The 11,874-nt window shown below is 43.9% G+C and overlaps 2 protein-coding genes and 1 long non-coding RNA gene across 3 annotated transcripts; 2 read left to right on the top strand and 1 right to left on the bottom strand.

Annotated features, from left to right (window-relative positions):
* Nucleotides 1-309: 309 nt before the first annotated feature.
* Nucleotides 310-3,138, top strand: LOC120952980 (apomucin-like). The gene is made up of 2 exons (XM_049607468.1): nucleotides 310-2,440; nucleotides 3,119-3,138. The coding sequence occupies exons 1-2, from the start codon at nucleotides 310-312 to the stop codon at nucleotides 3,136-3,138; spliced, it is 2,151 nt and encodes a 716-aa protein (XP_049463425.1).
* On the bottom strand, nucleotides 2,538-5,480 carry LOC120952988 (uncharacterized). Its single transcript, XM_049606693.1, has 3 exons — nucleotides 5,173-5,480; nucleotides 4,782-5,089; nucleotides 2,538-4,655 (listed from the first exon to the last, which is right to left on the bottom strand). The coding sequence occupies exons 1-3, from the start codon at nucleotides 5,478-5,480 to the stop codon at nucleotides 3,469-3,471; spliced, it is 1,803 nt and encodes a 600-aa protein (XP_049462650.1). The 3' UTR covers nucleotides 2,538-3,468.
* Nucleotides 5,481-9,153: 3,673 nt separating this feature from the next.
* On the top strand, nucleotides 9,154-11,004 carry LOC125906770 (uncharacterized). The gene is made up of 3 exons (XR_007452112.1): nucleotides 9,154-9,247; nucleotides 9,323-10,624; nucleotides 10,700-11,004. It is a non-coding gene; the product is annotated as an uncharacterized LOC125906770 (long non-coding RNA).
* Nucleotides 11,005-11,874: the final 870 nt, after the last annotated feature.

Consider the following 11,874-nt stretch of genomic DNA (forward strand, 5'->3'; position numbering starts at 1 on the left):
CACCCCACCCGCAACGCACGGTGAGCTCTGCAGTTGTCAATGTGTTCGTGTTCTTTCGAGCCGCATGCTAAGGTAATAGTGTGCGTGTCATTTTTACACATCCATTTTTTATTAGGCTGACAGCGCATCATTCACAAAACCGGCTTCAAAACGTTTACAACAGCATTAGGACAGTGTTATAAATCGATATATGTTACAGTTTACAGGGTATTACTGAAATAAAAAGATAGAAAGTGTAAGTTATTGTGATAAAAAGTTAAACAACCATAAAATTAATACCTTTTTGTGTTTATGTGCAGCAAAAACATCATGTCTTCACCGGGGAACGAAGCGCGTCTAGTTGAAGGAGACCGGGATGAACTGTTGTTTTGTTTAGGCCGGATCCCGGCTTGTATAGATGTGCGAGCAGTTACGCGTTTTGAAGAGGGACATCTAGCCACGGCATCTGCTTCATCAACGGTGTCGGCTGCATTCGGTGGTAGTGTTGCTCTTGTGACACGGCCAACCGGAACAGAGCAACGCAACGATGGACAACAGCCGAGTACGGCTGCAAGTCCAACGGTGCAAGCGACTGCTGGTGGTTGTGATACGGTTGTGACACTGCCGTTTGAAATCGTCCGACGCCTTGGTGAGCAGCAACCGACTTCAGTAGCATATTCGCCGTTGCAAGTAGCTGCTGGTGGTGGTGTTACTCTTGTGACACTGCCGTCCGGAACTGTTCGACGCATTGGGGACCAGCAGCCGAGTTCAGTTGTCTATTCGCCAATGCAAGCGGTTTCTGGTGGTGGCGTTGCTACTGTGACACGTCCACCCGGTATCGCTCGACGCAACGACGGACTTCAGCCGAGTTCAGCTGCACGTTCAACGGTGCAAGCGGCTGCTGGTGGTGGTGTTGCTACTGTGATGCGGCCGCCCGGTACCGTTCGACGCATCGACGGACAACAGCCGAGTTCAGCTGCACGTTCAACGGTGCAAGCGGCTTCTGGTGGTGGCGTTGCTGTTGGGGCACGGCCGCCCGGAATCGCTCGACACATCGGTGATCTGCAGCCGAGTTCAGCTGCCTATTCGTCGTTGCAAGCGGCTGCCGGTGGAAGTGTTGTTGTTGGTGCACGGCCGCCCGGTACCGTTCGACGCATCGACGGACAACAGCCGAGTTCAGCTGCATGTTCAACGGTGCAAGCGGCTTCTGGTGGTGGCGTTGCTGTTGGGGCACGGCCGCCCGGAATCGCTCGACACATCGGTGATCTGCAGCCGAGTTCAGCTGCCTATTCGTCGTTGCAAGCGGCTGCCGGTGGAAGTGTTGTTGTTGGTACACGGCCGCCCGGTACCGTTCGACGCATCGACGGACAACAGCCGAGTTCAGCTGCATGTTCAACGGTGCAAGCGGCTTCTGGTGGTGGCGTTGCTGTTGGGGCACGGCCGCCCGGAATCGCTCGACACATCGGTGATCTGCAGCCGAGTTCAGCTGCCTATTCGTCGTTGCAAGCGGCTGCCGGTGGAAGTGTTGTTGTTGGTGCACGGCCGCCCGGTACCGTTCGACGCATCGACGGACAACAGCCGAGTTCAGCTGCACGTTCAACGGTGCAAGCGGTTTCTGGTGGTGGTGTTGCTAGTGTGACACAGCCACCCGGTATCGCTCGGCGCAACGACGGACTACAGCCGAACTCAGCTAGATGTTCAACGGTGCAAGCGGCTTCTGGTGGTGGCGTTGCTGTTGGGGCACGGCCGCCCGGAATCGCTCGGCGCAACGACGGACAACAGCCGAACTCAGCTAGATGTTCAACGGTGCAAGCGGCTTCCGGTGGTGGTGTTGCTGTTGTGACACGGCCACACGGTACCGTTCGACTCATCGAAGGACAACAGCCGAGTTCAGCTGTCCATTCGTCGTTGCAAGCGGCTTCCGGTGGTGGAGTTGCTAGTGTGACACGGCCACCCGGTATCGCTCGACGCAACGACGGACAACAGCCGAGTTCGGCTGCACGTTCAACGGTGCAAGCGGCTTCTGGTGGTGGTGTTGCTGTTGGGGCACGGCCGCCCGGAATCGCTCGGCGCAACGATGGACAACAGCCGAGTTCGGCTGCACGTTCAACGGTGCAAGCGGCTGCTGGTGGTCGTGTTGCTGTTGCGGCTCGATCGCCCGGAATCGCTCGGCGCATCGGGGAGCTGCAGCCGAGCTCAACTGCCCATTCGTCGTTGCAAGCGGCGGCTTCCGGTGGTGATGATGCAGTTGTGGCACAGCTGCTCGACTTACTCGTGTCAGATGATATGAGTGTTGATGCGGCTGATTCACAATTGCAAAACACATCGGCTTGTTTTAACGAGAACGAGCCGACGGTGTCTGCTGCACAACCAGAACCGACTGGTATTGTCGGGCGACAGCAACCGTTGGCTTCAGCTGTGCTTTTGCGTGACACAGTTGCAGGGAGTTTGGATTCCCCAAGTATGCCATTGCCCTCCGAGTGCCATGGACATAATTGTTGCGTGCGCTGCCGGAATACGCTCATTAGTTTGGATGCTCGTAACGCACAAATTTTGGTTTATACGATGGACATACTTTCCATCGTACAACCAATGCAAGGAACGCGCAGAAATAATCAGGCCTTTCAACTCACTGTTGTATCGAGCCTTCAAGAGTTCGATGACGTTGAACAAAGATTAGGAGCTGATGAATTTTTTTTCTATTCTTATTTACACAAAATTGATTCTGAGATCGACCGTCAAGATGCTAACAATAGGCTACACCAGGCTATAAATATTTTATTTGAAAAAAAATTCTTTGCTACGTGCAGCTGGGACGGTTCGGCTGGAACAAAAATTCCTTTCGAACGATACATTAATGTATTGCGGCTTATGAAAGCTGTCGCCACTAACCATTTGGGAATCGAAGTGGACATGAATTATGTACATGATTTTTTTAAGCGTAAACTTAAGCATGCACATGAACGCATTAATATGAAAGACGAGCGAAAGAGTGTATGTCATACTAGGCGATGAGAGATGTATTGCTTTTTTTTAAACACGTGTATATACTTTATTATTACCAAATGAGATCAAATTGGAATAGAATAACGAAAAATGTTAATATGCTATGATATTTATTTAATGTTTTTCTGTTTAGTTATGTTTTATCGAACGTGAAAATTAAAAAAAAATACTGTGATCGGGAAATATAAGGGTAAACGTATTTTAGAACTACAAGAAGGAATATTTATGTGATAACTCAGGTTGTGATAATTATATGTAATGAAACGTTTACCAAAACCTTTTTTTCTATTTTGTTTCATGCAACATAAACATATCGATTTTCAAATATTTATGATTCTAAGACAGTGATAAAATGAACATCGTTAGTACATAGTATTAACATGTGAATAAAAAAGGCCGAAAATAAAACACGAACTTTAACTTCCAATCAAATACATATGCTCGATTTTATTTCTAAAAAATAGTTTAAATTACATTTTACCTCTAATTAGTTAATGTTCTAAGAAATGGAACAAACACTAAACTGCTATTACCTGTTTTAATAGCTACTAATTTACACTTTATATCCCTGGGTAAAAATACCATTTCATCGGTACGAAGGTTACATGAATCTTCTTCATATATATCCTTCATAAAAGGTGAAATATAGTACGAGCGGGTTTCCGTTATATAATTGAATGCTCTTCCATTAATTATTATAGTTGAATCTTTTTGTTCTGCGCTACAATATTTAACTATGTAGTTATCATGAGTCAAAAACCAATTGGACTGGAAACCAGGAGAAAGAGTTAATTGTGGATTTATGTGCAATGCTACTCCATTAGTTTTGGTTTTCAAAAATGGAAAAGAGAGATTTGTTCTATTTGATGACGCAGTACTTGGTTTTTGCTCCGATATCCTATTTGCAGCCTGCACCAAAACCTTATGACCGTTTCGAAGACAGTTCTTAACATGCTGGAGCTTACTTTCAAAGGGATAAGATGAAATGGTGTAAAGCGGGCCGAATTTGTCTACATCATCATACACATGCAACAAACTATGTATATTGCTGGTGATGCAATGTTCCCCGTAGATAACACCATAGTCTAAAACGAACTCTTTTAGCAAGCATTTCGCCTCAAGCCAATCATTCTTATACACTTCGGATGATAACAATGTTACCGCACAGTAATATTTCATAAAATGGTCATACTGTACATCTGTTAATACATCCTTCAAAACGATAAAACTCGCGTAATGTAGAAACATTTGGAACTCACTAGCTTTCCACAATCCAATGTCTTCAACAGAACGGAGTTTGCGATGAAACTCTAAAGGAAGTTCCACCTCCTTCAGCAAAGCATCAATCTTGCTTATTGTGTCTTCAGACCACTTGGCACCCCCTCCTAATTTGCCTGATTTCCATCCTTTCAGCATTGTTCTTGTTACGCCGTAGTCAAAGAGGTGCAAACGATCTGCTATAATAATCTGCTTTATGATGTCAAAGTTCTTAAGATCCATGAGAGGCGTTTTTTCCCGATGATGTGCTCCGTAATTTGATTGGACGAAATCTTCATGCGTTCTTGCTGGATGATCCATTCCCGGGAAACATGTAACTCGGTGTGCGCTGTGATATTTTCCTTGCACCGTACATTTTTGGCAACCATGTGTGTGGTTGAAGTAAACTGAACCTGTAGGAATATTTAAAAATATGTATTAATACACCTCATAAGTAAATAAGTTTCAAAAGCCTACGTTTTTTCAATAGAAGAGAAAGCAAATGTATCATTAAATTAAAGAAGATTTTTATAATTTACCTTTTATGAATGCTCGTGCTGGTGAGTCCGCGATGAAAGCTCTTACGTGTATTTCGATTGGCTTATTGGCTATTACAATGCCATTATCCATCAACCCATTTAGCTCGTCGACTAGCGGACGCAGATATTCCTCAACACTCTTTGGTTTCGATTCACCAAAAAAGTTGCCAACCATCAATACTGGAACTTCCGGCATTTCTTGAATGCTCATTAATATGGGCCAAAACTGTTTTCGAGTGCTCTTGTGCAGTGGAAGTCCATCAATCGAAAAGTTCAACGAAAATTTGCTGACTCTTGGTGGTACATCGCTGTAAAGATACAAAATACAGAAAATAAAACATATAATATTAGTAAAAATTTACCATCGTATTTAAGACTATTGCTTTCTTACCGAAAGTGATCCTTGAGAACCGATCGTACCCCAGGGAACCAAAATTCTCCCCCTGCTATAGGGTACGTTTCTTTTCCACATTGCCTTGTCTTAAGCAACGTGCGAGCATCTTTCGGCAGTTGGTAGTCCGTTTTTTTACGTAAAATTTCTAATAGTCCATTTAGCGCTTGATGTGTTTGGTATGTTTTTAATGCCCAATTTCGAATAAGCTCATCAAATGGTTCCTCTTCGTGTTGAGACTCTTGTGTACTGTGTATAGTTTCCTCAGCTTCATCGTAATCTTCGTTGACCTCTTCATATACTTCCATATCGTCGAATGCATCGATAGTAACCCAATCACTGACGTATTCTTCTTGCAAGATGTATTCATCAAATGGACAAGGATGGTTCTCTGCAATGAATAAATAAAAAAAAAGTATTATAAATGTGTTTAATTTGCATTGGTCACTAATTAAAATTTTTATTTTTGCACTTACCACAATGCGGGTGTTCACTGAACTCTACATTTGACGTAGCTGTCTGAATATTACTTGGCCCAGCTTCACTACTCTCTCCAAACAATTCAGCATCAAGCTTTTTATTATTGGCTTCTATGGATCTATACGTGGATCCTGACTTGCGCTTGTCTTTGGCCGACATTGTCGTGATTGAGTGAAATTCACGGCACGTTGAATATTTAAAATATACACTTGTATTATTCTGCACTTGTATTATAACAGTATTGCACAAAATTTATAACTGTACAGAGCACGCATAACAACACCGAGTGAAACGACTGCCCGAATCGTATTGACACAAACAAAAATTGCGCGGGTTTTTATAAGACAGAAAAGAGGTAGGATTTTCTATTTTCTTATGTAACGGACTATTTAGTACCTTTATTTTAAGGTACTTATGTAACAGGATAAACACTAGCAGGTGTAATGTTTAGATATTTACCCATTGAATCCTTGTATAAACCAGGGTAATACTTTGATTTTTAGCAACACCATTATGCAGATACACAGGTAAAGAAAATTATTATTACATTTCTCTTGGGCAATGGCTATTTGATCAAAAGAACAAATTAACAGAACAATCTGAACTCATTGGTTGAACTTCGATTCCATGCCAACTATTGAGTATGTGCTTTTTAGTCGGCACGTTTTTCCATACAAAAAAATGAAATTTTTCTCGGCAGGCCATGAGATTTTTGTGAAATTAAAAAAAAAAACCGGTATTCTGATACAAACTATTGAATTCTGACTATAGTTCAACGCTTATTCGTTGGCATGCTTTTTAATTGAACACTTGATACTTGGTTGACAGTTCAATTTAAAAGCATGCGTTTGTATGGAAAACAGGGTTTGTTAAATTTCAAATTATTTATTAAAAGTTAACCATATGACTGGTCCAGATCGAACTATTTTTTTTTTTTTCTTTTGACTCAACAACCGGTGTCGATCAAGGCCTGGCTGTACCACTTGTCGTGTTGGCTTTCAGTGACTTTTGGATAACCCCCCATAGCAGGATAGTCAGTGTTACGTATGGCGGCACGGTCTATTTGGGGCTTGAACCCATGACGAGCATGTTGTTAAGTCGTACGAGTTGACTGTACCACGAGACAGGCTTAATTAATTTATTAATTTAGATTGTAATAATCACGCTCATAATAAAATTTTATCGTTTATGTTATGTCATAATATAATTTATGCATGCATTGTATGGTGGTCTCGCTTGAATTCCTCCAGCCAGGCGGGCATTCATAACCGGGTTTCTAACAAAAGTGTTAACTGTCCTTTACTGCTCTCGTGGGTTCAGCTATACTTGACGATTAATTTTACGATACGATCCGGAGTCTCACGGAATCGATCCCGAACCATGGTTGCAGTAATCAGTAGGTACGTAAAAGTATAAGCATTTCCGACCCGGTGCTTGGGCCTACTTTACCTACTTGTACCTTTCGGGTCGACCCGAACGACTACTGGTCACTTACGGATGACTCTGACCCGGTAAGTTCGGATCGACCCGCTCATCACAAAGCCACGACGTACAAGTCAAGATGTACACGTGCGATCCCGGTTATTGCTGCATCCCGGATTTCGTTTGGCGTCCGCAACCCCATAATCTGCATGTCCGGTATGCTAACCACGGCAGCGAAATTAGCTAGCCGCATATTAAACTATATAAACATAAAACACATTATATGTACAACGATATGCCACGATTTTTATAATTTCACCGGTACACAAGTGGATAGGCGGGGGAGGGAAATGGAATAACTCGGGTAAATAATAGTAAAAACACTTTTTTCACAAATCTAACATAATATTTGCATATGGCATAATTCTTTTACATTTGTAAAAAGAGCATATGCCTCGATGCATGTTGTTGTTATTTACCTTTTTGTTGACTTTGTTAACATGATGTTTACCTCTTTGGCCGAGGTACAAACAGGCATAAATATCACTACAACACTTTGTTTTCCAACACTTTTCATATTTAAATTAACTGTGCACGTCGAAGTAACACTAAACACATTAATACACTTCACTATAACAAGTTTTTGTACACTTTATCACGCAGAATCAAGGAGATTAAAAACATCAACATTCGAAACGTCAAACTTTGCCACTTTGTATGAAGTCAAATGTGGTAGTAAGAATGAGACAGACTGACCGGAAAATATTGGGTGCAAATAAAAAACGAGTTCTCCAGCTGAAATAGCCGTCGACGCACGCACACAATCACACACGGCTTGTTCCAATACGCTGGGTTCGTTTTGTGTTAGTGACAAGCGCACTCAAAAAGCAAAGCGCGCTCTCACCGCAGCGCGTTTCTCCTTGCTTCCTCAAGCTTCCTCATACCCCTCGGTCTGAATCACTCAAAATTTGGGGTCTCATTGTTTGCGTGGTATGGTGAGCGGCTTCGTGGTGCGCTATGGGATGATAAAATGAATGTTTGAGTTCGTGTTGCGCTATGTGGTGATGAAATGAATTGAGATGGTTTTACGTGAGTGTCTCTTGCTGGGAGTAAAAATCGAACTATTTTTTTGGTTGTGTTGGCATCAGCTCGTCGAAAAAAATGCATCGAGTGTTATGATCATTTGGATGATCTTTCTCACATTTTTCGGCTTTGTTGCCAAAACGCAAATGAAACCAGCATATCCATCTGCGCGGTGAATTGTTGCGTGGTTGAGAGGGGGAACGTCTGCCCCATCCCCCAGGACAATCGCATGGCAATCGGATTGAACGCGCAACATTTTCCATACAATCCGCAGTGTTGCGTTTTCTTCGCGCCAACTTTGCCTGTATTTTCAATGAGCCAAGCGATTTTACCCCCTCCTACACGCATTGTATCCTACAGCACGCTTGTCGCGGCAACGTTCACCACATACACACACACATCTCCACACTCAGGGTACGACATCTTCTCTGTTGCTGTTCTGGACTCAGACAAAATTTGTGTTTCTACACTTATTGTTCAAAAAAGTAGTAGCTCCTAGGATCTGAATTTACAAACAAATATCAATATATTATGTTCTGCTAATGATATTGCACTGAATTTAATTGCACTACATTAAGTTTTGACATATCTTTCGTAAAAGTTCATCAGAGTATGAAAATGTCGATACAATTTGTCATGAATAACTTCAATTTCAAGATTTTCGCGCATAAAATTATGACGCACGCTGTGTGTGTGCGGCGGCGTAATTCGCTTCTCGTATAGCCGTCTCACTTCTTCTTGTGTGTGCTTTACCGTTGCTCATCGCTTCAAGAACATTGCTGCTCACACACACGTCAGTCTGTGGCAAACAATTGGAGGGGGAGGATGTTTCGGTTTGCTCCAGAAATCGTGCGTGATTTTGGTGTTCTGGATTTGGTTCCATGCCTGTTTGTTTTGGTGAATTTGAAAAGGTAAGAATCGTCAACCGATGTAAAAGTGTGAGAGTAAGATGATGCTGATGGTGACTGATGCTTTTCTTTGTTTCTTTTCCTGCTTTCATCCACTGATGGCGTCGAGCATCGCCGAGGATGTGATCGAATGCGGAATATTCGAAACGAGGAGCTTCATTCCGGATTTTGTTTGCAATAAGGTAAGTTATGATAACATACAAAGCATACGAAAAAAGAGTGAGTAATCTTATTCTTAACTTTCATTTCTTCAACAGCGCTGAACTCATCCTCCAGCTTACAACGAACGGTCAACGGATGAGGAAGGAGAGGAGGGACGGCAAAGGTACACGCATAAACGTGCACACATCAGCCTTCTCGGAGAACGAGAACACGGGAGGGGGAGACCGGCAACGTATAAAACCTTTACGCTCCCTCGTGCGTTCGTGCGTGCGTGCGCGCGCGCGTCTATGTGTGTGTATGTGTGTGCATACCTGCGTGCGTGGCTGTGTGTGTTTTTGCCGCTTCGCATAACGAGATCCTACGGGATTACCTTGCGAAAAACACCAAGAGAGGGGGAGGGGTAGGTATGTGTGTATGTGTGTGTGTATGTGTGCTTGCATGCGTGCGTGGCTGTGTATGTCTGTGTATGTGTGCTTGCATGCGTGCATGGCTGTGTATGTGTGTGTATGTATGCTTGCATGCGTGCGTGGCTGTGTATGTGTGTGTATGTGTGCTTTTGCTGTTTGGCGATCTCCTACGGAATCACCTTGCGAAAACACGTGGGGGGGGGGGAGGAGGAGTGAGGTGTATGTGTGCTTGCCTGCGTGCTTTGTGTGTGTGTTTTTGCGTTCACGTTCTACGGGATCACTTTGCGAAAAACACCAAGGGGAGGAGGAGGTGTGTGTGTGTGTGTATGTTTTTTTTTCTTTGCCGATTCGCACTCTCTCGCAGATCTAGTTGTGTGCGTTAGTTTTTTTTTTAGTTTCTTCGAAAAATACCTGGGGGAGGATGTGTGTATGAAAGAATGTACTTCATAAAAGAAAGTGAAAAATAAAAAACGAATATGAAATATGTTAAACGAAGTTTTAAGTGTGTCTGAACTCATTGCAATCCGAAAGAAAGCGAGGGGGGCTCTTGAAATGTAGTACACATGTATGCAACATGTATCGTGTCGCCGCGACGGTGTATCTCGCTCAATCCGTTAAGCCTGAAAAGTGCTTCTATCGGATCGTCTAATCGGGCGCCATTTAATCAATCCGTTAGCAAAAAGTCGCATGGATTTTGGTACCGGGGAAACAATTGGAGGGGGAGGATGTTTCGGTTTGCTCCAGAAATCGTGCGTGATTTTGGTGTTCTGGATTTGGTTCCATGCCTGTTTGTTTTGGTGAATTTGAAAAGGTAAGAATCGTCAACCGATGTAAAAGTGTGAGAGTAAGATGATGCTGATGGTGACTGATGCTTTTCTTTGTTTCTTTTCCTGCTTTCATCCACTGATGGCGTCGAGCATCGCCGAGGATGTGATCGAATGCGGAATATTCGAAACGAGGAGCTTCATTCCGGATTTTGTTTGCAATAAGGTAAGTTATGATAACATACAAAGCATACGAAAAAAGAGTGAGTAATCTTATTCTTAACTTTCATTTCTTCAACAGCGCTGAACTCATCCTCCAGCTTACAACGAACGGTCAACGGATGAGGAAGGAGAGGAGGGACGGCAAAGGTACACGCATAAACGTGCACACATCAGCCTTCTCGGAGAACGAGAACACGGGAGGGGGAGACCGGCAACGTATAAAACCTTTACGCTCCCTCGTGCGTTCGTGCGTGCGTGCGCGCGCGCGTCTATGTGTGTGTATGTGTGTGCATACCTGCGTGCGTGGCTGTGTGTGTTTTTGCCGCTTCGCATAACGAGATCCTACGGGATTACCTTGCGAAAAACACCAAGAGAGGGGGAGGGGTAGGTATGTGTGTATGTGTGTGTGTATGTGTGCTTGCATGCGTGCGTGGCTGTGTATGTCTGTGTATGTGTGCTTGCATGCGTGCATGGCTGTGTATGTGTGTGTATGTATGCTTGCATGCGTGCGTGGCTGTGTATGTGTGTGTATGTGTGCTTTTGCTGTTTGGCGATCTCCTACGGAATCACCTTGCGAAAACACGTGGGGGGGGGGGGAGGAGGAGTGAGGTGTATGTGTGCTTGCCTGCGTGCTTTGTGTGTGTGTTTTTGCGTTCACGTTCTACGGGATCACTTTGCGAAAAACACCAAGGGGAGGAGGAGGTGTGTGTGTGTGTGTATGTTTTTTTTTCTTTGCCGATTCGCACTCTCTCGCAGATCTAGTTGTGTGCGTTAGTTTTTTTTTTAGTTTCTTCGAAAAATACCTGGGGGAGGATGTGTGTATGAAAGAATGTACTTCATAAAAGAAAGTGAAAAATAAAAAACGAATATGAAATATGTTAAACGAAGTTTTAAGTGTGTCTGAACTCATTGCAATCCGAAAGAAAGCGAGGGGGGCTCTTGAAATGTAGTACACATGTATGCAACATGTATCGTGTCGCCGCGACGGTGTATCTCGCTCAATCCGTTAAGCCTGAAAAGTGCTTCTATCGGATCGTCTAATCGGGCGCCATTTAATCAATCCGTTAGCAAAAAGTCGCATGGATTTTGGTACCGGGGATGGCTCTCTTATTCTGGAACGTTGCCGAGGTCGATGCTCGTACGATCTAGGTTGTTGCACTGCGAGCACTTCCTCAAGACGCTGCGAAAGGGCTTCGATTTTGCACTCTAGGGCAGCGATTTGTGCGGTCGGCTCGTGACGGTTTTCAGCGGATC

This window comes from Anopheles coluzzii, chromosome X (assembly GCF_943734685.1).
Source record: "Anopheles coluzzii chromosome X, AcolN3, whole genome shotgun sequence".
In the NCBI taxonomy this organism is placed as follows: Eukaryota; Metazoa; Arthropoda; class Insecta; order Diptera; family Culicidae; genus Anopheles; species Anopheles coluzzii.

Coding starts and splice junctions, on each gene's coding strand:
- LOC120952980 (XM_049607468.1), top strand. CDS start 310: ATGTCTTCACCGGGGAACGAAGCGCGTCTAGTTGAAGGAGACCGGGAT. Junction 2,441..3,118: donor AGGGAGTTTGGATTCCCCAA/GTATGCCATTGC, acceptor TTTTCTGTTTAG/TTATGTTTTATCGAACGTGA.
- LOC120952988 (XM_049606693.1), bottom strand. CDS start 5,480: ATGGAAGTATATGAAGAGGTCAACGAAGATTACGATGAAGCTGAGGAA. Junction 5,090..5,172: donor GTTCTCAAGGATCACTTTCG/GTAAGAAAGCAA, acceptor GTATCTTTACAG/CGATGTACCACCAAGAGTCA. Junction 4,656..4,781: donor AGCACGAGCATTCATAAAAG/GTAAATTATAAA, acceptor ATATTCCTACAG/GTTCAGTTTACTTCAACCAC.